At 22.6% G+C, this 24,655-nt stretch overlaps 6 protein-coding genes across 6 annotated transcripts; 4 read left to right on the top strand and 2 right to left on the bottom strand. All coding sequences in view use genetic code 6, as the record gives it.

Moving 5' to 3' along the window:
• Nucleotides 1–623: 623 nt before the first annotated feature.
• On the top strand, nucleotides 624–7,362 carry TTHERM_00279910 (hypothetical protein; the record flags this gene model as incomplete). The annotated part of the gene is made up of 7 exons (XM_001018147.1): nucleotides 624–1,937; nucleotides 2,052–2,222; nucleotides 2,913–3,341; nucleotides 3,742–4,268; nucleotides 4,486–5,389; nucleotides 5,465–6,005; nucleotides 6,557–7,362. The coding sequence occupies 7 exons, from the start codon at nucleotides 624–626 to the stop codon at nucleotides 7,360–7,362; spliced, it is 4,692 nt and encodes a 1,563-aa protein (XP_001018147.1).
• Nucleotides 7,363–8,903: 1,541 nt separating this feature from the next.
• TTHERM_000279909 (transmembrane protein, putative) lies at nucleotides 8,904–9,425 on the top strand (the record flags this gene model as incomplete). Its single annotated transcript, XM_012798154.1, has 1 exon — nucleotides 8,904–9,425. The coding sequence occupies one exon, from the start codon at nucleotides 8,904–8,906 to the stop codon at nucleotides 9,423–9,425; it is 522 nt and encodes a 173-aa protein (XP_012653608.1).
• Nucleotides 9,426–9,497: 72 nt separating this feature from the next.
• Nucleotides 9,498–14,947, bottom strand: TTHERM_00279900 (cation channel family protein; the record flags this gene model as incomplete). Its single annotated transcript, XM_001018146.3, has 13 exons — nucleotides 9,498–9,773; nucleotides 9,824–10,266; nucleotides 10,679–11,087; nucleotides 11,142–11,267; nucleotides 11,407–11,470; nucleotides 11,526–11,689; nucleotides 12,160–12,464; nucleotides 12,604–12,987; nucleotides 13,053–13,221; nucleotides 13,826–14,017; nucleotides 14,352–14,437; nucleotides 14,529–14,592; nucleotides 14,759–14,947. The coding sequence occupies 13 exons, from the start codon at nucleotides 14,945–14,947 to the stop codon at nucleotides 9,498–9,500; spliced, it is 2,871 nt and encodes a 956-aa protein (XP_001018146.3).
• Nucleotides 14,948–16,416: 1,469 nt separating this feature from the next.
• Nucleotides 16,417–18,072, bottom strand: TTHERM_00279880 (AdoMet-dependent proline di-methyltransferase; the record flags this gene model as incomplete). The annotated part of the gene is made up of 8 exons (XM_001018144.2): nucleotides 16,417–16,591; nucleotides 16,892–16,965; nucleotides 17,019–17,090; nucleotides 17,147–17,290; nucleotides 17,388–17,576; nucleotides 17,737–17,854; nucleotides 17,959–18,003; nucleotides 18,059–18,072. The coding sequence occupies 8 exons, from the start codon at nucleotides 18,070–18,072 to the stop codon at nucleotides 16,417–16,419; spliced, it is 831 nt and encodes a 276-aa protein (XP_001018144.2).
• Nucleotides 18,073–18,821: 749 nt separating this feature from the next.
• Nucleotides 18,822–19,573, top strand: TTHERM_000279879 (zinc knuckle protein; the record flags this gene model as incomplete). Its single annotated transcript, XM_012798153.1, has 2 exons — nucleotides 18,822–19,466; nucleotides 19,529–19,573. The coding sequence occupies 2 exons, from the start codon at nucleotides 18,822–18,824 to the stop codon at nucleotides 19,571–19,573; spliced, it is 690 nt and encodes a 229-aa protein (XP_012653607.1).
• Nucleotides 19,574–21,036: 1,463 nt separating this feature from the next.
• On the top strand, nucleotides 21,037–23,439 carry TTHERM_000279878 (cation channel family protein, putative; the record flags this gene model as incomplete). Its single annotated transcript, XM_012798152.1, has 3 exons — nucleotides 21,037–21,754; nucleotides 22,164–22,922; nucleotides 22,985–23,439. The coding sequence occupies 3 exons, from the start codon at nucleotides 21,037–21,039 to the stop codon at nucleotides 23,437–23,439; spliced, it is 1,932 nt and encodes a 643-aa protein (XP_012653606.1).
• Nucleotides 23,440–24,655: the final 1,216 nt, after the last annotated feature.

Below are 24,655 nucleotides of genomic sequence, written 5' to 3'. Positions count from 1 at the left end.
TAAATTTAAAAAATAATTTTAATTTAAATAAATTTTTGTTTGAAAATATTTTTATTTATTCTTTCATTCATTGATTTATTCAGCAAAATGTTAATTGAATCAAAATCTTTAAGTAAAATAAATTAATTCAGTTATAAATTTAATCTAAAAAAAATATGATTGAAAGAATTATTTTAAAGTCAACTTTTGAAATAAGTAATCTTGATAAGAATATATAATCTATATTTCTATTTAAAATCACAATCAATTATTAAAAAAAAAACAACAAAAGTTTAAAATAAGAAATTATTTTTAGTATTGGCAAATAATTAATAAAATATTTCGTTTTTTAAATTTGGTTTACAAAAATTTTATTTATTTATTTAGCATTTTAAATGTTTGTATTTTTAAATTGGTTTTTGATGATATTAAAATGAAATGTTTAACTGAGAATAGCATGCAAAATATTTATAAAAGAGCAAACCTACTTGAAATTTTATTGATAGAAACATAAACTATAAAATAAATATCTTTTGAATTTGGATATATATCTCTTTATAATTTCTAATAAACAAAATTTATTGTTCTTTGCAAATAGTTTTTATTAATTAGGTCTACAAGATAGATAGATATATAAATAACAAATGACTGAATTCTTAGATTAGAAATAAGCTAAATAGGAAGGCAAAAAAAACTTAATTTATTCTTATCTTAACATAACAAATAACTTTGTAGTTAAGGGGAGCGCTTTTGTTGAGTTGCATTTAAACAGCGGATTTGAGGAGGATAAATTCCCTAAAATTCCAAACAATCAATATCATCAGTTTAAGATAACTCAAAAAGAATCTGAAAAATATTTTAGCCTACTTACTTACTTGATTTTATGGTCTGATGATGCTATTTAAATCTATTAAATATTTGGTTCTTCCTAATCTGAAGGCAAATTAATTGACACTTCGCTTTAGTTATATCAATAAATCAATGGAAGAATTAATAGCATAAAGCCTTTTAGACGCGAAAACAATGTTTATTTAGTGGTTTTTTTAGAAAAAAAGAAAATGATAACTCTTTTATATGATAGATAGCTTAATTGTTTGCAAACAATCACCTAACACTGCTTCAGAAGTTAGCTTGTTAATGAAATGAATGCCACTTGTCTTGAAAAAGAACTAGATGATGATAGTGTTAAACATCACAATTTTTATGGAAAAACAGATATGAATATGCACGAACAAAATGTAAATGAACTAGTTTGTGTTTTAATTTCAAGAAGAATTTTAGCTCTTTGCTTTAATAACAATTCATATGACTTGTACTTTAAATCTATTACTTCCCAGTTATAATAGAATAACTTTATTTAAGCTTAGTAAATATACTAAAGTATTCCTCAGCCACATTAACCATCTGTGCACCCAGAAATGAAACAAAATAAGATTATTTTTGCTCCTTAGATTTTTTATTTAGATTTATAAAAAAAATATGATTTGAACCATATCATAGATTATGCAGTTGTAACGCTTAAGCAAATAAAAAACAACCCTGATTAGACATTGCAATTTTAGCAATAACAAATGATGTCAAACCAGTATATGTCAAACTAAAACTTTGGTATTTAGCATAAGCCGATTTAGACCAGCATTTATTAAAAAATACCCTACATATTTATCATCAACAAGAAAATCCACTATAGTAAGGAGGAATAATCTAATTTACTATCTAATATGGCTAATAGTAATCTTGAAGCTCCTATCTATGAATGCATAAAAATAATCTAAACTGAACTCATAGTTATTTAAGCAGATTTATAGAAGTATGCTTAATCTCAATTACAATAAGCTTAACAGAGTACATAAAGTAAAGCTGAGCACCCAAACGAAATGTTTAACTTATAAGATAATTAATTACCTCCATAAAATACTATGCAACCAGCTTTTAATGATAAATTTGATCACTTCAAGGTATTTTACAATTCAAAAAACAACTAAAAATAATTATTTTAAGTTTATATTTGTGCTTAAAAATTATTATTTTATTTTTAAATATAAATATTTTATTAATTAATTATAACTTAGCATCCCTAGTTTGAAAGATTGCCTTCGAATACTTATCATATTTAAGCTCTCTAAAATAACTTAATATTAATTATGTCAAACTATTATTTGTATTTGGGAACACCGACTACATATTAATATGAATTTACATGTCTTGCCTTCCATCACTAAAAATATTAAATTGATCAACAAGTAAATTCTTAGTTTCAATATTCAATTTATTTTAATATTAACTCTAACCATAATTAACCAAATAATAAAAAATTTTTCACTTTAGATAAGGTTTTTTTAGAAATCTTATTGATTGTCCTTTAATTAATAAATAAGCAATACACATCTATATTTATCAATCTAATATATTCTAAGCTGAATAGATTTTGCCCATTTTTTCAAATTAGATCTCAAAAGTTTTAAAAAATGAAACCCTTAAAACGCTTGTTAAAATTTTATTGATAATCTTTAAACAAAAATTGTTGAGGTAATTAATTCCTTGCGTTATCAATAGCTAAAAGAGACAAGTGTAAAAAATAAAATAGTATTAAAATGAGTAAATAAAACTAAATTAATTAAGCAAGATTATTGGTATAATTAAACAAGAAACAAATAATATTATAAAAATAGATAAATTCATAAATCATTAAGCAATATAGGAGTTGTATTATTAATTTAGATAGAAAATATTAATACATTTTCTAATTATTATTTACAAATATTTGTAAAATTTAAAAATAAGATTATGAATAAATTCGATAAAGGAATATTGTAAAAATGAAAATTAATTTACTTATTTTCAAATAAAGGTTTTAATATGAAAATATTTAATAATTTATTCTAAAAATTAATTAATAAAATATTAACAAAAATAAAAAAATATATATATAGATAAATTTAAAAGACTTTTAAGGAGCCACTATAAAAAATGAGTTGAATATAGATTAAGATGAAGGCTTAGAAAATGTTACATTTTAATAACTTGACGAAAACAGAGTTTTAATGAGAGCTTTAAAAAAAATATTTATGCTCGAAATATAGCTCAATTAGTTTGGACAAGTTGCAAATCTATAAATATCTTTTGTTAGAAATTTCTCTATGCATGGATAATGCTTTTCAGCAAAAACTTGCTTGGATAGTGGCAGAAATGATTATGACTTGATGTTTATAAACTCAAGATTTTCATACAATCCTACTAACTCATGTTTATTTTTACTATCAACAACTGACGATTAAGTTGAAAAGAAACTCAAATAAGATGATCAAGCAAGGAATATGTCTATTCAACCTCAACCTAATCTCCAAAAATACAAATTAATAGTAATTCTTTTATTATATGAATGAAAAAAGCAATTTTTATTCAATTATTTTTGTGCAATTTGTTAATTTAAATTTAAAAAATAAAAACATGCTAAGCCATACAAAATTAAATAAATTGCTTAAATAATTAATTAAAATTTAAAAAAACTGAAAAAAAAAAGAAGCATTTTTCAAATAATATTTAGCAATACAACCTTAATAAACAAAAATTTCTAAAAATTTTTTGCGTATTCTTGCAATCTATTGAAAAGATAAATCTATTGATATAATTAATAATCATAGTTATTAATTTATTTCAATTATTTTATTTTTTAAATTGAATTTATTATTTTATTAATAAATCTATATTTATTTTGTTAATACAATTTTAATTGTGAATTTGATATAAATTTAAAATTAGATATGTGAAAATTTTGACAATTGGTCTACGATCAAAGATGTTTCTTTTTGTGATAAAGAAAGACCATAATTTAGTAACTACTATTTTATGACTGGAGATATGAATGGAAGAAATACTATTTATAAATGTGAGAGAATGATTCGTCCTAAGAGAATGGATAATATAGATGCTTAATTTAAGACTGAAGACTATACTGAAAGAATATTTGAAATAGATAATACATATTATATAATGTCATGCAAAAGTGGTAAAACTATTATCTATGAAAAGCAAGGTACTCAAATCATGGTTTCATCCTTAGGAAGTCTTTTTATGACAAATATTTCTACAATTGGTATTACAAAGGGCTAACTAATAGAAGAAGATTAGTAACGTCCTATATTTATATAAATGGGATCTAGTTAAATAAGAGTCATAGATATACATAATCAATCATATTAAGACATTTAAGATGACGTATTGTCCTTATCTTCATAGCTTGGCATTGGCTCATATGGATACGATCTGAACTAAAACTCATCACAAAGGTAAACGATTAATTCTTTTTTAAACCTTTTAAAGAAATACCTAATAAATTACTTACTATTTTGGTTAAAAAATTTAATTCAAATTTAAGCATTAAAAATTAAATTAATTTATTATTATTTTATTTAATAAAGACATCTAAATAAATAAACAAATATTTTTTCTTTTGGATACTTATTTTTTAACAAACAAAGTTTTGATAAATATTTTAATAATTAGCCAACAAAAAAGCAATAGAACTTTAGTTAAGCTAGTCTATCTGTGCAATACAATTTTTATCATGGATAGCGAATAAAATCTACATACTTTTTCATACTTGTAGGGATAATGGGAAAAAGTAGACTATCTAGGAAGTCTGGTAAAAGATAGATATATTATTAATATTCAAAAGATAACTCCTTACTTTACTAACAACTCTTAATCCTGTCCAGATTTCTTATTTGTAGGATTTCCAAATGAGTTTATTATTTTCTCAGCTCAGTATAATAGAGATAATGGATTAGTGAGATTTCATAAGAGATACGAAGCACATTACGTCAAAGAAGGTCTTGTTTTTATTTAAAATGGTTTAGTTCATATGAAAAAAGAAGTACTGAAAGACCATCTTGTGAGAAGTATAACTGACCCAAGTATTAAGTTAAGTTATGATCTTCGTGAGACTTAAAATACTTATGTTTCTGAATACTCTATAGAACAGCTTCAAAAAACTCTTATTCTTGTTATAAAATTGAATACAGGTGATATTTATATTTATAAAGGCATTCTTAAAACAAATATGGAATAGATTTTCCCATACGATTTTTAAAGAATACCTCTCAGGTCTATGCAATACATAAACAGAAAGTAAGCTTTCAATTTCCCTGCTAACTTCGAAGATATGAAGAGTAACTCTTCGATTACTGAAAAATAGCTTTATTCTTTCCATAAAAACCAGAAGACAATATTTAAAAATAGCTCAATAGATTGTGTTGTTATTTCTGATATAGGAAGGCCAGGAGCTTGCATCACTATTTTCCAAAATAATACTCAAGAAGTCTTCTTCCATTTGATGCTTCTTTAGAGTACACCCTCTGTATTTAGCTCTTTAGCAGCTTTTACTTTAACTGATAACGAAAACTAACCTGTAAGATTAAATTATTAATTTATTTGTTTGTTTTTAAAATGAAAGATATTCAATTTACATTTAATTTTTAAACAGCTAGCAAATGGGTTTTTGATTCCAATTGACGGAAAGATTATATTTTTCTATTTTTTTAAGAATTTGAGATATAATTCTTAATTTATCTATGAAACTCCTCAGGCTTTGTAGTAATATAACCCCTAGTTTATGGACATAGTTAGAGCTAAATCAGAAAATATGAAATAGGATGACATGTCTCCTGAAAGTTTTAAAAAGTTTTTAATAATCGTTAATTAAAATGGCAACAGACAAGAGATTAGATTAATAGATGAAGAAACCCATAATTCAACAATTATTAAAACACTTCCCGAAAATGAAAAGATTTACAAATTCAAAACTTTCGAAGGAACAAACAAAAAAAACAATGTGAGATATAAAATTCAAATTGTAGGATACCTCACACTAAATATTCCAAAAGAAAATGAAGAAATCATAGAAACTAGATTCTATTGCCATTACTTCTAGTATGACTAAATGCTTGAAATGGCAAATCCTTGCAAATATCATGATTTTATTTTTGATTTTTGTTTCCTTAACTTCCCAAGCACCGTCGATCTGAGTAAAAAATTATTATATTTTGTTTCTTTTATTTAAATTTATTAGCCATCTGTCAGTCTGCTCTTATTTATCTAAATAAATTCTTTTAAATAATTATTAATTCCATTAATAAAACAAACAAATTTTATTAAACATTTTTGATTGAATTCCTTATTATTTTATAAAATCTTAAAATTTTTCCAAATGAATAACATCAATCATCCATCTATCCATCCATCATAAATATCATTTAAAATAGTGATGAAATTTTCTAAAATAATTGTCTTAAATTCCAAAAAAATGTAAACATAATTCATAATCAGACTGAAGATTCTTATGGCTTTGATGATTCTATCTATTATCCTAATTATTAAATTTAATTAATAAATTATTATAAATTTTTAAAAATCTGATTAACTCTTCTTATTTTTATTTACTTGACTTAATATTTATGATTTTAATAATATATTTCTTTGAAAAATATTAAAATAATTATGAAAATTATTTTGTTATTCTTAATTGGAAATTTTTGAAAAAAGAAAACTTAATTTTATAAATTTTAAACTAAAATAGATAGTTCAGAGCACTTCAAAGTAGTTTTAATGGAAAGAGATAAAGTAATGACTTTAACTTTTGTGAAAAACTAAATCACTTAAGGGAAAGACGATGGACCTTATCACTAAAGATTAATGATAAGCTCTATATGGAATAATAAATAATATTTTTTAGTTGGTGATATCTAAAAAGGAGTGCAATTTTATGAAATGGATGAAATTTAATCAAAGCCTAGATTAATAGCAGAAGAAAATATTAACATAAATGTTAGATAATGTGTTTTATTTTCTATTCAGAATAAAAATGCCCTAAGAGCCCTAATTACAGATGAGTCAAGAAATGTCTATGCCTATTCATTTATTTAATAACAATAAGAATTACCTACTGATAAACGTAAAATCAGTATGGAGCTAGTTGCAAGTTTCCATGTTGGATCTAAAATAAATAAAATAACAACTGATTATAAAGTTAATGACACCTCAATGTAAGAATCGGTAAGCCATCTTTTGCTATTAAAATAAGATGGTAATCTTTCAGATATTTAACTCATCTATGAGCCAGGAGATAATACAAATCTCTTTGATATGTAAAATACTATTTTCGAAGAACTGCCATATATAGGTGGATTGGACCCTAGAGAATTTAGGGAAACAAAATAATTAAATCATTCATACAAATTAAAGCATGCTCATAGCTTCTTTGAAACTTCTGTAGTAGATATTTACTTTAACCTAACTAGGCCTTTATAAGAAAAGATAGCATCTAAATTAAACAGATCAAGAGAAGACTTCATTAAAATGATTATTGAAACAATTTTATCTTGAAAAATAAATAAATAGATTCTTTAAACTATTTTAAATAATATAACCTTCTTTTAGCTTAGATTTAATATTTTAAAAATATAATTTATGTAAAAAAGTAATTTTATTTTACATAAATATTTTTCAATTTTTGAAAATTTTTTATATATCAAAGCTTCTTTGTATTGTAAATGTGAATGATTCTTTTCATAAATAAAACTAAGTTTATTTTTTAAATTAAATTAAAAAATTAATTTGATAGAAGGAGTATATTCTGAGCTTACCACTATATTCAGATATTTTTTATTATAGTTAAGGAGGATACATTCTTAAGCAATTAAAATACTGAAAATTTATTTTTTAATATATAATGTCTTTAATTGATTTAATATTAATAAGATTTTAATCAAAACCTATAAAAAATTTTATTGTTTAAAAATATTATTGAAAATTAAAGCCTTTCCAAAAATATTTATTTATACCCTATTACTAGATAGCATTTAACTATATTTTGTGACTTTAAATAAATGTTATTTATATTTTTTATATAAAAACCCATTAAAATTATCTAGATTAATTTTGAAATATGAAGAAAAAATAATTTTTTGGTTTATTAAAAATTTCTTTTTAGTATCCTCCTTCCTCCATTCAAATTCTAAAAAAAAGAAAAAGATATTTTTGTTTAATTTTTTAATAAGAATGTGGTATCATAATAGTTATTTAATACTCAATAGAAAAAGATACCACAAATTATAATTCTAAAAAAATAAAAAGAGAATCTTTTTCATTACACAAATAAATAAATAGATATATCAATTAATATTTTTATTAATGAATTTAAATACTTACTTTTTTTTTAGATTTTTTATTGTTATCTCTTTTATTTTTGACATTATTTAAAATTTCTTTTAAAATTTAAAACAATATTTTGAAATGAAATTAATGAAAATTTTTGAAAGTCTTAAATGTAAAAATACTTTCTCTAGATGGAAGCAGTAACGTTATTTTTTAAATTTATTTTATGAATTTATTAAACTTTATGCTTTTATATTGATATTCTTAGTCAGTTTATTTTCATCTACTAAAATAATTTACAAACATAAAATTTTAAATTGATCTTAAGAAAAATAGCAATTACTTTTTATGAAGAAAATAAAAACTTTTTTAATAAAGAAATAAAGCAAACAAAAAGAAGCATATATATATAATATGAGATAATTTGTTATTTAAAGAAAATACAACAAACATCATGAACTTAGCTTTAAAAGAAAATTTAAAGCTATGAAAGTACAAAAATAGCTTATTTAGTAATAGTTAATTATAAAGTGAAAATTTGATTTAAAATAAATTTGTTTTTTTTATATACATTTTTGGTATTTTTTAAATAATATTCAAAAGAAAGTCAGAATTTGATTATTTATTTATTAACAATTATATTCTTCCTTAAAAACAGTCAAAAGTACTGATTGTTTTATTCGTCTCTACTTGAAAATTTTAACTAGGTTCTATTCTTTCTTACAAAAAACTATTAATTTAATTAGATTAGATCTAAATTAAAATTATGTATGTTATTTTTATTATTTATTTGGGAAAATAATTTTTTGGGTTCTAATTATAAAATTTTAGCTAATCTTATTTCATTTTTCAGTTAATGCTCTAAATCCTCTCCAATCTCTAGGACACATATAATTATATTGTTTTATAAATTCTAATAAGGTTTAGCTAGGTCCATCCTACCTACCTCTGAACCAATTCTTTTTTTAAAAATAATTATTTAGAAAACATTTGAATTAATTCAATCTATATTACCAATGTCTATTTCAGATACACACTACACTCAAACCACCTTCCTGAGATATAGCTTTACATGGCTTGATCCCAAGTATCATAGAATTCCTTTTAATTTTTTTAGATTTTTATTTAAAATTATAAATTTATCTTAATTTACTTTTTGGAATTCCTTTCTCATTTCGTAGAGATCTTAATCTTTTTCAAATGCATCTGCTACTCTTGTAGTTCCCTTTAAAACTTCGATTCTGAATGCATTTCTTTTCATTCTATCTATAATTTTCTTTTTCTTGAGTTGATCTACTGTGAAATTACTAAAATCGAAATTATCTTTTCCTTTTCTCTTTGCATAGAGTCTCTCTAAGCTAACATCACATGTATAGAGATCTAAGTTAATATAATGTATCAAAATAAAAAGTTGTTTATAAATATTAATTAATACCTAATGGTACAACTGATCCCTTAACTGTAACACAGTCAATATGTCTAAGCTCCTTTTGACACTTTTCAGAAAGAACGTTCCTCAAAGGACCGCTGATGAGAAGTTAAGTACCGAACTATTTTGTAGCTGCTTCTAAACGAGAAGCCATATTAACATTAGGACTTAAATAAGACGCATCAATTTTGAAAGAAGAACCTATAGCTCCCTATTTTAGGAATAGAATTAATGAATTACTTTTATTAAAAGGTAATTTACTTCAATGGCCCATCCAAAATGCAATCCAAAGCCCATTCTGACTCTGTAACCTTTCAACCTTTGCTTGATACCTTGATTATATTAGTATTTTTTAAGGTTATTAGAAAGAGTAATTCCAGCCATGATTTTTAGGAAAGAAATAACTGATAAGTCAGCAAAGTTTGAAGTAATGTCGTTAGGTAAAAATTCTACAGTACCATCAATATGCTTTAAATAATCTTTATCTCTAAACTTCCAAACCAAAAGGAAGGCATCACCAATATTTTTATTAGCTTGTCCGCAGTATTGATCAACAACACCATGAGTAATTTAAGCTATTTCATTAACAAATATCATAACACCTGTCTATAATACTTCAGTAACATCAGTAAAATTTCTAATATCACAGAATCCAAATACTGCCATTATCTTTTTACCAGGAATCATTGGATCTACTTAGCCAGCTAGTTATTAAACAAAGTGTTAAAAAAATAAACACAAAAAATTAATGTGATCAAAAAATATTTTAAAAAAGACGCATGAAATCCTGATTAAAAATGGTTAAAAGCAAAAAAGTTTACACTAAAGAAATCTAAAATTAAATCTAAAATAATAAAATTTAAATAAGCAATAAGAAGAGAGATAGTAAAATAGATTGATTGAGTCTAATTATTTTAAAAAGAATTGAATAATTTATTATTAAAAATCGTAAATGTGAACTGGGCTGTTTATGATTTATGCGTGATAAGATAAGACAAGACTAAGAGGTATGATTTAAATTTTTTTGAAAGCTTGAATGTAAAATTAGAAGAGTAATGTAAAAAATCTAAAAAATAAATTAATTATAGTGCTTTTAATTAAAAAGAATAAGATTACTCAATTTCATATTTTGAGCTATGATTTCTGAACCAGCCTCACCGAATCCTACAGCAAGAAGAGCTCCTATTCTTATAATTAGCTTTTCCAGAACGACTGTCTCATATTTGGATTTTTACTCTATTTCCTCAAGTTCTTTAGTTTTTCCTTCTAACTTAAGCTATTCAATAGCAAATTCTTCTTTTTCTTCCATTTGAGCTGCTTCTAGAGGATTTTCAGCAATTCTAGTAACCTTTTTGAGCATAGCTTCTATAGGTTCTAACAAATACAACTCTACATCATTATTAAACTGTACAGCTGCGACTGTTAAAATGATGGCAATTGTAACTGTCCTAACAATAGATAAGATGGAGTTAATAATATTTGATTATCTTTGGCTAGATATTGATGTGATCAATACATTACCACTCTGTTATATAAAGATGTTTGTTTATTTATTAATAATTATAGTTAGAAATTTTACATCATCAGAATAGGTGTAATAAGTATAATCATCTTCTCTCATATTATTGTAATCTACTGCATTTGGATCTTTAGGGAAATACTCTACATTACCAATCATTAATAATATTAACGGATTTCTGTAAGCCTTTTAATATTAATTTAGTTTTTTAAATAAATGATTTGAAAAACTTTTGTAAGCTGATTTATTAATTAGTTTTTTTGTCTGAAATAATGGTTATAAATTAAAGGAAAATCTAAATTATATCTTAATCTTTAATGATTACTGTATGGAAATCTATGTAGTTTTGAACTGTGAGATCAAATATTCCTGGACTCATGAACTGTGAACTATTCATAAAGGTTATATTGTTTACAACTTTAATTCAAGTTTTAATTTATTTACTTATAAATAAGTGATAAAGAAGGTCCAAAAGAATCAATAGGATCCTGATAAGTACTAAGTGTAAATAGAGGGACACTAATTAAAATAGCTAAGACAATAATAATAACTTTTTGTGTTGTTTTATCAGATAGTGTTTTTCCTACTTTAGTTTCTGCTTTTTGTAGCTTTTTAATAAAAAAATGACATTAATAAAAATGAATAAACTAGAATAAAAAATATGAATAAAATATTAAGAATCGAAAAATAACTTGTAACTAACCAATAAATTATCTGTTTGTTTTGTTCTTTATTTCTTTAAATTAACAAAATAAATAATTCTTTCGTTCGTTCATTCATTCATTCATTTAAAAATATTTATTTCTAATATTTTAAGAAAACTTAATTTAGAATCTATTCTATCTTTCTATCCATGCGTTTATTCTATAAAATTTACTACCAAAATTAATTTTTATCGATATTGTTTATTAAATTTAAATCTGTTAAGTGAAATTAACGAATTAGGGGTAAGGAAACTTTAAAATAAGAATCTTTTTTGATGTGATTGGAGAGAAATAATTAATTATGTATTTGTTTATCTATCTATTTATATATGTGTTTATATATTGATCTATCAGATTTTTTTTATTATCATTACCTTAGATAAATTAAAAGATGAACCTTTTGAAGTGTTACTCCCTGAACTTTTTCCACTTAAAGAACTTATATTCCTAGATCTATTAGCAGGCAAACTGCTCATTGATTTTTCTCTTTCTCTATTATCAGGCTCACTCTCAATATTTCGACGTTCAGCATTAAGAACAGGGATGTGGTTATCATTTAGGACTCCTTACTAAATAATATCTTAAGCTTAACTAAAAGGTAAAACTTGATTTTCTCTAATGCTTTTTTCCCTCTGTAATTAATTCAGGAAAGTTGATTTCTTTTAAGATTGTTAGCGAACTATTTGTTAAGTAAAAAGTTTTTATTGATTGAGCTTAAGTATATTAATAAGTCATATTTTTTAAATAAGTCTTAAAATGAAGAGTGTAAGTAAAAAAAATATCGTTGATAATAAAATATTTTATGAGAGTTAATTTACCAAGCTCTGTCATAACAGTTTGCTTTTTCTCTTTATTACGATTTGTGTGACTATTTCCTCTCATATCCATATTTATAGGGGGTAAGGTTGGAGGACGAAGATGAATAATATTTGATGGAGTAAGAGCTTTGTTTTACTATATTTCAGGGATATTTAAATGATTAGAATTCCCTATAAATCCATGAGGAGTTTAATATTAATTGAAAGATGAGCTGACTTTAGAATCTCCTCTATCTCTCATTTCATCCTGCTACTAAGCTCTTAGTCTTAATTACTCTTTTTCAAATTCTTTTGCTTACTTTTTTAGAGCATGCTATGCGTGCTTGTAAAGTCTTACTAATCTTACTAATCTCACTATTCTTACGATTCTTCCAGCTCTCGTTCCTGTAATTTAAAATATATAATAAAACTAGCTAAAATTTTATACCAAGCAAAAAATCTTTGATTACCAACACGAGAAGCTCTACTTGCTTTTGCTAAGGATGCTGCTGATGACGCTTTTCCTTTACCACCTGAATTAACGTCGAAAATTTCATTTGCTATCCAACCTATATCAAGAATCAAAGAGACAGTGGAGAGTAAATCTAACCAAAAGAAGAAACCAAGAAAATATCCATCCTAAGTATTTAATTTATAGAACAATAATTAGATAAATGTAATACTAGTTTTAATTTAAATGGATAGTTTTGCTTCAAAACCAAAGTAAATAAATCAAATTTATTTAATAATCTTTAGATTGCATGAATTGATGAATACTGACTCAAAAAATTAATTATGCTTCAAAACTTTCAATAACTTGAAGGAAGATATTAATTAAAATATCTAAAAAACTACGTTACAGCCAATCGATCTAAATAAGAGTAAATAATTGTGATTTCAATCAAGCACCTTGCATCATTTTTAAAATATTTAAAAAGTTATTTTATCCAAAAACGAAACTATAATTTTAGTTTTTCATTTAAAAATCTCGTTTTTTATTTATACTTTCTACTTGTTTATCTGACAGTTTTTGATTGCTAAACCTTGCTAGAAAATTCAATTAATCAAATATTTAAAGTTTTGATTGCTTTTATTAATTTATGATTAATTTCTGAATAAATATTTCTTGAAGTCAGTGCACATTTCAATCAAACAAAATAATTAAAAGTAAATAATTCTATCTATTTTTTGTTTATTTGTTTTTCTTTATCCTTACAGCTTTTTGATTAATTTTATAATTTACCTTAGCAATGCTAGAAAGTATAATTTCAATTGTAAAGGCAGCCAAAGCGAAACAACTTGCACCCCAAAAATAAGGATCTTCATCTTTTTCAGTGGTAATGACTCTAATATCATCTGCAAAGAGTGCATACAGAGTAACTAACGTCATAAATGCAGTATAATAATTATTATCCAATAACTTATTTATATAATACTAAAAAAAAATTAATATACAAACAAATATAAATAATTTCATATTTTGGTTGATTCAAGGCAAAACCAAAAAATAAATTGCTCTTCTTCATGTTATAATGAATTTCAGGTAGTTTTTAGTATTTATGCTTTTACTATTCATGTTTTTTTATGGATTACAAATATTGAATTATAAAAAATATTTGAGCCCCTTTTATACTTAGTGGAAGCTGTAGGAATCTGTTTTTATGCAACAAAACATAATTAATTCCAGTAAAGCAAAAACTCAGACACTATGTGCTGACAAATTATCAAACTAACGCTCTTATACCATAAAACAAAAATTAAAATATTACTTTAATTTTTTACACTGTGGTTAGCTTCTATACTTACTCATGGATCTCCTAACTTTCTTAATGAAGTTTTAATTCTTATAGTTTCCCTTTATTATATTTCAATAAATATATTATTAAATGCTACTTAGAAGTGGCGATATCTTTATTGATATCATTCCAAATTTTATTTCTAAATACTTTTAAAATCTTTTGATCTTGATGATTTTTTGCTTCTTGGTGTCTTTCCGCCTTTAGAAGATTGCTATGAATATAAAAAATGAATGAATTATTTATTTATTTGCTTGTTTGCTTGCTTGCTTTTGTATTAAACTATTGATTCTTTTGTTTTTTTATCTATAAATAGTAGATAAATTATAAGTTTTGATATATTTTTAGCAAAAAGAATATAATGCAATGTGTCACTTTACCTAATCCGCAGCACTCTGCGATAACGCTATATGATTAGAAGCCATTTATTACACAGTGTTTAGATTGTCATCCCCTTCAAGAGGGATGCTTTGAACTTAAGGTATCATAAGGCTTAATGATTATTCTCTTTCTTTCTTTATTTTATTATTTGGTTTCAAATGACTTGTAAAATTATTGAATGAATTCATATTATATAAAAGTTATTTGTTTTGCTTTTGTCTTACTATTTGACAAATAACTTAGTAAAGTAAAATATTAATAATTTTTATAAAATTTTAATTGACTTTTTTCTTGATTTGAATGAAAGAATCAGTATCCTTAAATAAAAATTAGGAACATATATAAACTAGTTAATTTTTAGTTATTCACTCAAAATATTAAGAATTAATCACAAAATAAATATACTGATTCATTTACCTTTTCTTTGACAATTAAATTAATTAATCAATAGGGTAAAAACCCGATCAAATTCACAAAATTTTGGTATCGATTAACTTATTTTTATAATTTCTACCATAAATTAATATCAAAAAATCAGCAAAGAATTTTTATCTTTTTTAAATCTTTAATCCTAATACTGTAAGTTTATAAACAATTTTCTGTGGCTATTATTTTTTAAATATTTTTACTTTCAACGCTTTTTCGTTGAAACAATCTACAAATATTTATAAAGTTATGATTCGCATTATTCATTCTTCGTAAATTTTTCCACAAAAATTAAGTAATTAAAAATAATAATAATAATAAATTATTTGTGTGCAATTATGCAAAAGTAATAAGTGTACATATTACAGCTTGCTTAAAAAGGATCGATTTATAATTATTTGGAATTGTTATTTAAATTTATATAGATAAAAACTACAAATTTTTTTACCTTGAATTTACAATTCTAAATATTCCAATATAAATAAATGACTAACAAAATTATAACTTAATGAGTTTTTAGACTAGAACTAATTTTGTTAAAATCTATATAATTTTTTTAATTTATTATTAGGTAAATAATTGATAAGCATCAATCAAAAAATTGTATTAACCAGTATTTGATAATGATGCAGTAAATTAGCATAGCAACTAGTACTTCTAAATTTAACTAGAGCGAAATAACTCTTCTTCAGTTCACTTTAATTAATATATTTTTTAACTTAAAATACAATTTCCATAAATTTTCTATCAAATTTTAAAGGGTGACGAACTTCTATTTGATGTTATTTGATACGAATTCATTCTTATTTATTTCTGACTAAACAATTACTTTTATATGTTAATTCTAATCTCAAAATCTAAAAGGAAACTAAATTATTATCAATCAAAAATGTCTATTTTATAATCCTAAACTCACTCTTCTAATAATATATGCATATTTGTTAATTCAGCCTAAATATACTTAATCTTAATATAGAATCAAGTTGCTTGTTTACTTTTTAAAATTGAATAATATTTCCTAAAAATGCATACTTATTTCATTATTAGAGTTTTTTTTAATGAAAATTTATTTTTCCAATCAAATTCTAGTATGATATTTTTTATTTAACAAATTTATAACAAAATCATTCAATCAATCAATCGGTTGATTAAAATTTAATTCAAATTTATCCAAACGCAAAGTATAAAATATAAATTACTTAAATTAATAAATTTGTTTAATTATTGATTTTCAAGCTGTTTTTTCTTCAGTTTCCTCCATCATTTTTTCATCCTATTTTTTTTATGCAGGAACAAGAGCATAAGTTTTGACCTTAAATAACTCTTTTGGGAAATTAGATTGCATTTAAGTCTCCACAACCTTCAAGTCTGCTTATTTGAAAACATCTAAAAAGAGCTTATCTGATCTAAATAAAAATAAGAAAATAATTTAATAAATATGATAGAAACTATTAATAAAATGATGAAAATAAAAGATTTAATAGAATTAATAATTTTATATTTTGATAAAAATTATTTTGTTTAAAATAATAAATAAATAAATAATTTTTATCTTTTTATTTAAATTAATATTTTTGAATAAATGTTATTTCTCTAAAAATTATAAATTATTTTTTTTTCCGTCTTTATATGAATAGATTTTATTCTTTACTAAATCAAAAAACTTTTAAACTTTGAATAAATTGAGATGAAAAATAAATAGTTACCTTGTGACACTGCTATCCTCTTTATCAACAATAAATCCTTTTTATGCAATATTTTCTTTGACTATAATAAATCCCTATTCATTTTAAAAGATTTTTTATTTAAATAATCATTTTTGTCTTTAAATACATTTTAAACAAGAGCTTCAGAGCATCTCTTCAAGAATTTAACAAAATCTTCATCGGTCAAATAATTGCAAACCTATTTAATATAATTATTATTCTTTAAACAAATATTTACTAATTTTTTAATTTTACCCACTAAATCCAAATGCAATCGTATTTTTCAGGAAACTCAAGCTCCTAAAGACCTTTAGCTATGAAATGAACAACTCTTTTATCATCCTTAAAGTTTTATTTGCATGCTTCGATGTACTTAGGATTTTGGTCAACAACGTCTGCCTAATGGTTAAAATTAGTATATTAATTTATTTATCTCAATAATTAATAATAATTAATTTCAATAAAAAATTTCTTTTTTTATAAAAATTAAAATTACATTTTTAAAAAAGTGGAGAAGAAACTCTTTAGTAATTCTCCCCATGCCAGCTCCGCAGTCAATAACTCTTCCATAGTTTAAATCATATTTGTCATGCAATAATTCTAATAATTTTCTTGAGTCAGTGATATCAGGCTTATGAAGTTTTCCAAAACCACCAAGAACACCTTCAACTGTAGCTTCTGTTTTCTATTTTTTCATAAAAATTAAATATTATGTTAAGATAATAATGTTATGAGCTCTAAAAACTCCTTATTAGCCTTAATATATATGACTAGAATGAGGATTTAATATTTTTTTAAAAATATCTTTAGAATTGCTACTTCTTTTTTTAAATTAAAATAATTACTTCCCAATATTGTGCTTGTTTTGAATACCAATTGTCTTTTGAACCAATTTTGTTAATAACACTACCAGTATCTTTATTGCTTAATTCAGTATCCCACATTTCTTGAATGTTTTTATAACTAATTAATAATAATTTTACTTAGCTTAAAACTTCTTTTAAAAAATATATCTATTTATATTCATTATTTTGATAATTATCAAATTTAAAAATGCTAATTATTACACAGAACCTTAGCAATCGCTTCCTACTTCTTCACTATTTAAGTTGCTATTTTTAAAATGAATAAATTTAATATATTGTTGATTTAATGCAATTAAAATACATTTTGCTTGCCATTTTTAATAATTTAAATATCTATCTAACTATTATTGTTCAGATTCTACTTATTTATTCAATTAATTTTGTTTTGTAATTGCTTATTTAAGTTTTGAAAATTGTTAAATTTCTTAAGGATATTTTCAACCAAATCTATTAATTTAATCAAAAAACAAAAAAAAATAAAAGATTGCACATTTTTTTTTAAGAACTAATTAAAAAAAGTAGTAAAAAATTGTTTTTATCTATTTACTATTGGTCATTAATATTATTAATATAAATTTTAGTATATTTACTTTAATTTAATGCGCTTAGCATTAATTTTCAAAATTAATTCCTAAAAATATGCAAATATTTGCGAACAGATCAAGCAAAAGAGAGCTTTTAAATTATCTTTTTTTATAAAAAAAAAAAACGACAACTGCAGGATTCGAACCTGCGCGGGTAAACCCAAAAGATTTCTAGTCTTCCTCCTTAACCACTCGGACAAATTGTCTTATTGATATATAATCTATGATAGCGAGAGCTATTCTTATTTTTTTGTATAAGAGCTGATTGTAATTAATCAAAGATAAGAATTCTTTATTAATTTCTCCTGCTCATACATATTTTTACAATTCATTATAAAAATTGTTTCTAAAAAATATACATAATTAATTACTTCTACTTTTTAACTTAGTCTTTAATTTGAAATTTTTTAAGAACTACAATTTAAGAAGAATAATAGTTATAAAACTACTTACCTAAATAAAAAAATATTAAAAAGTAAAATGTAATAAGAAAAAGATTTACCTTAAAAAGACACTAGAGAATTCGATTATTCATAAAATAACTCTTGTAACTTCTTTAAATTATCAAAATAAAAGAAATATAATGCATATTAAATTAAATATATTAATGAAGTTAATTGCAGTTAATTTGACGAAGCTATTGATTTCAATTAATAAAAGAGCATTAGAGATGGTGATAATAATAGAAAGAGATGGGTATCACTTTAAAATGATAATATAGTCAAAAGGATATCAGAAGAATCTGTTAAATAAATTGATATTTAAGAAATGTCTGACACATAATCCAACATATTAAGAAACTCAAATGCTAAAAAAAACTTTGAATTTAAACAAATCAGCTAAGAGTTAAGCTAGTCAAAAGATAGTAGTGCTTTGGCTAAATTTTTTAAAAACTCAAACGATTAAGATTCTATTCTTAGATCAAGAAAACAAAGGATGAGTATCGCTTCATAAGATGGAGTTAACAGTGCTCTTATGTCTCTTTATGAAGATAAAAAGATTAAAAATACTCAAATGAGCAAAGCTTTTAAAGCATTCAAGCAAAGCGAAATTTACAAATTTGATAATTAGTCTAAATTGTAATAATATCAAGGGAGCCAATTCCAAAAAGCGCGTTAAATTTGGGTTAAAAACTTTTTTAAAATTCTCATTTTAGTAAATAGACTAATTTTTAAGACTAGATAAAGGTTAATATTTTTTAGACCAAATAATCTTCAATAAAGGTAGATTGATGCAATCAACGATTAAGGTATATTTTTAAACTTGTTAATATTATATTAATTAAAATATTTCAATTTTATTTGAGAATATTTTTTATTCATTAGATTTTCTATAATTTTTAATATTAATTTGTAAGCAGAAAGCATTTTTCTACATTTTTCTAACTGTTAGTTGATTATTTAACTTATATGAAAAGTTTTTACTTTCAATTTATTTTTATTAATCTATTAAATTAAAAAATATTTCAATAAAAAAATAAGGATTAGATTTAAAATTATTTTATAAACACTCAGCTTTACTTTTGATTTTTTTAGAGATTTATATATTTAATATAAAAATAATCAGCATAATTAAATACTTTGCTGAAATTGTTAAGATTTTTATAAACTCATTAATTGAAGGCAAAGGTTGCTTCTATAATTTATTTCTTATCAAAAAGCAACTTAAATATTTTATTGAAAATTTTAACACTAATAAAAACTCATTAATTACAGATAATATTGATTTATTTTTAAACTTATCTGAAAAGCTTTTATTTAACATACATTTATATCAATGCATACTTATTTTTGCTGTAAAACTAAAATAATGTTTAAACCAAAATATTAGCATTAAATTTTATTAATTAATAACTTTTGTTATTTAAAATATTTTTTGAGTTATTTATTCTCTCTCTATCGTTTAATATTTCTTAAATAATAAGCAGCTTAAATATTTTTATGAAATTGCTAACAATTTATAAAAATTATGTATTTAAAATAATAATTACTTATTGAATTTTATAAAATATAATCTCTAATTTTAACATCTTTTTATTGTCATATGAATAAAATCACAAATATTCTTTATTAATTTTATATAAAATAAAATAAATTTACAATAAAATGCTTCTTTAAAGCTATAAAAGACATTCTATATTATTTTTAAAAAATATAAATTATGCTGAATTTTTATTATTTATTTTAAAATTATAGCAAGTTATATTTATTCTGTTCATGAATAGCTAGAAATTAAAAGTATAACTAGAAGTAGATACAAATACGTTAGAAAGTTTCGTATTTTCCTTTTGCTGGCTAGAAAATAGTTTAAAAATTAAATTTAAATTATAAAGACAATCAGTCAATAAATTAGCAACTTTTTTTTGAAATTAAAAAACCCTATTCCTGTAATATTACCTTATTATAAATCTTTGCTAATTTGGGAATTAATCCTTGTTATATTTATTTTTATTAATGTTCTAAAAATACCTTATGAAATATGCTTTTTGTAAGGAAACTTTTTTGATTATAATTTATCTTTTGTTAGCAGAGTAGTGTTTGGCTTAAATACCTTAATTATTATGAATACGGCTTATTATGAAAATGGAATTATTTAATAAAATAGGAGTAGCATAATGCTTCATTTTATCAAATATCATCTAGCTTTTGAGTTCATAACCAACTCTTGTCTTTGGTTTAATCCATTAGGTTTAAAAATGTTAAGAGTTCTTTTTATGATTAAAGTGCTTACATTCTATGATATTATAGAGAAATTTACTGAATCAGTTCAATTCTCCCCTAAATATAATTTATGCATTAAATTAGCAACTCTTTTAGTAGAAGTTATCATATTGTGTCACCTATTCGCTTGTATTTGGTATTCGCTTGGGTATTATTAAGAAAGTTATGGAATTTATTAAAATTGGCTTCGTTCTTAAAATTTATAAGATCAGTTGGTTAGGACAAAGTATATCTCGTCATTATACTTCTCAGTAATCACTATAGGCACTATTGGTTATGGAGATATTCTTCCCTAAAATGAAATTGAAAGAGGCGTCTTAGCATGTATGGCAATTATGGCTTGCGGAATATTCGCATATATTTTGAGTAATATCTAAAACGTATATCGAAAATACAATTAAAAGCAAAAAGCTTATATCAAAAGCTTAACTGATTTGAATAACTTTATGACAAACAGATCCGTAAATCCTATTTTGTAGTAAATGGCTCGTAAATATCTGAAATACATTCACGATCAAAACTTTAGGAAGGGAGAAGTTCCATGTGAATCCTTGAATGTATTGAGCAAACATTTGAGAGAAGAAATTACATCTGAAATATTTAATAAAACTATAAACTAAATAAAATTCTTTAAACAATTTAGTTAACAGTTCAAATAATAGCTTGCTCAAAGAATGACTGAATATACTTATGGTAATTAATTATTCGAATTTTCTATTTAAAATAATCAAATATTTCTAGCTTTTTTTGCTCTTTAATTAAAGATTATATTTTATGATAATTTCAAAATAATCAATTTAGCAATTTTTATTAAAAGAATGATAAATATGAAAATTTTTTATTTTTTTTTAAGTTGTATTTTTCTCATTAATTAAATAAGATAAATAAATACCACAAAAAATTCTTTAATTAATTATGGGTTTTAATAAAAATTATTATTTAAAATTTTTATAACTTGAGCTTTCGATAGTGACTTGGTCTTAATATGTGAGAAATTACATTCCTACTATCGTTTTATGTTTAAAAGAATACTGCTTCATTTTTTAAGAATTTCAATTAGAGGAAGTGAAAATACTAATAATTATTTTTAAAAATAATTTAGGTCCAGATGAAATAATTTTTAAAATGAATTCATAGCAAGAACCTCAAATAATATTTATACTTAAAGGGAGTATTGAAATATCAATAGATTAAGGAAAGTATTTTAAATATAATAAGGAAAAGCAGAAAGAGCCTTTCCATGTCTGCAAACCTAATTAGACTTTAGGCGAATATGAATTTGTCTCTCAATCATAAGTATCTTCTTTTAACGCTAGAAGTATAGGGATAACTACTACTCATTAGTTAAAATTATCAGAATTTTTGGAAATATTGAAATAGTATTCTAATGATAGAGAGACATATTAACAGTTAAAAGATTCTATAAATTTATATGAAAGATACTCAATTTGTAACATTAATTGCTACTCTTGTAAAAGTAGTAAACATCTTACAAATGAATGTCCTATCTTTTTCTATAAACCTAACAAATAGAGAATAATTAATTTGGAAAGTAGAGATCAAGAAGATTACATCAAAAATTTTCATAGGTCAAAGAATAGATTGAAATTTTCTTCTTTGCTTTATTAAAATGGAATTGCCATAACAAGTTTAGCTTTTTAATAAGAAAATTAAGATGAAATGTGTTTTTTTACTTCCATGAAATCTTTAGAAGATTATTAAGATGATAAAAAAAACTTTCTGTAATAAACTAAATCTTAAAAGCTTATTTCAAATTGTGATGAAGGAGCACTTGAAAACATCTCAAGTCAGGAAATTCTGGCACCAAAAAGGGATTAAGATTTTAAAATCTAAACAGAAAGTAATTTTAAAAGTTATTAACTAATTAATTAATTATCAATAATTTTAACTTATTTTAAATAGCTTCTACTAGCTAACTAAACCTCAAAGATAATCTAAGCGAAATCAAAATAAGTTTTTTAGAATTGCAACAAGTTGATAAATCATAAAATAAAAGCTAATTTATGTCCATACATAAGAAATTCAAAGATATTGATGAAAATATTAAGTTATATAGTTCAAATAAATTAGATGAAGAAAAAAGTGATATAACCTTAAAACTTTTTGATGCTAGGAAAAAAGTTCATAAAAAAAAAACAAATTTTACTTCCCAATAATACCATTTTCAAACTAAGCATTTTAAAAATTAGTCAGATTAAAAGGAGGAATTATAAGAAGATGATTTAATTACTGAAACTATGAGATCTTATACAAGATATATGATTCATAACAATATAGAAGTTATATTGAGAAAGATTAGAATATAAGGATTTAAAGCAAAAGAAAAAACTAAAAAGATTAATTTTACAAAATGTTGAATAAAATTTAAATAAATATCATTTGTTTTTGTATATTCTTTGTCTAAAAATCAGTAAATTTAATTTCTAAAAATCATCTTTCATAAATTTAATATACTACCCAATTAATTTATGATTTATTGTCATAAAATGAAGGAGGGAGGATTGTAATTTAGAAAAAATTTCTTTTGATATTTTTTGAAGTTGATTGATGTATTAAGCACAAAAATTTATTTAGATTTTTCAAAAGGAACCCAGCTGTTTTAAAAAAAGGATAATTGATTTTTATTTCTTAATATTAATAGAATGGAAAATTTTGTTTTTAATTTTTTTTATTAATGTGAAAAAAATTTTAACAATAATTGATTTATTTTATACAAAATTAAAATACAATATCTAAAGAAAGCTAGTTAAAAAATCCTTAATTATTTCTTACTTTTTTATAATATTTAGAAATAAATTTACATAGAAATTAATGTTTTAAACTATTAATAATGAGTTTTAAATTGATATCCATAGTTTATTACATAAAAATATTTAAGCTGAAATTTGAAAATTTTGTAATCAATTACTTTTTTCCTAAATATTAATTTAATATTTTCTCAATAGTTTCTTGTATTTTTAAAACAAAAATTTTATAAGAAATCACTATTATTTTATGGACTTTTTTTATTTTTCTAGAAAAAATGAATCAATAAAAAATTTACATAGTTTTTCTAAAAGCAATCAATTTAATTAAGTAATATAAGAATTCACTAAAGTAAAATTATTGGATAAATATAATTTTAAAACGCATTTATTTATTCTTAGAGATCATTTTTATACAAATATATTCAAACAAATAATGAGTTAAAAAAATAATGAATAAAATAAATTTAAAATTACAGTTTAGAGTATTCAACACTTTTCCTATATTATATTCTTCAGCTCATACAAAAAAAATAGTCATTAATTAGAAATTTTACCAAGATAATCATTGAATTATTGATTTAATTTTATAAAAAATAGCTATCTAGATATTTTAGCTGACTTTTTTATTTTAACTTTTTAAGTTAAATAGATACTTCATAATTAATACAAAACTGTTTGTCAACAAATAAAAAAATATTTTAAAATTAAAAGGTGAAACAGAGAAACACTATTTTATAGACAAATAAAAAAATCAACACAAGAGCAACTGTTATAACTAAAATGACAAATAAAAGTATACTAAGTATAATTTAATTATTAATCAGTA

This window comes from Tetrahymena thermophila (assembly GCF_000189635.1).
Source record: "Tetrahymena thermophila SB210 genomic scaffold scf_8254600, whole genome shotgun sequence".
In the NCBI taxonomy this organism is placed as follows: domain Eukaryota; phylum Ciliophora; class Oligohymenophorea; order Hymenostomatida; family Tetrahymenidae; genus Tetrahymena; species Tetrahymena thermophila.
The sequence above is the reverse complement of the archived record's forward strand: the minus strand, read 5'-3'. Positions and strand labels throughout refer to the sequence as shown.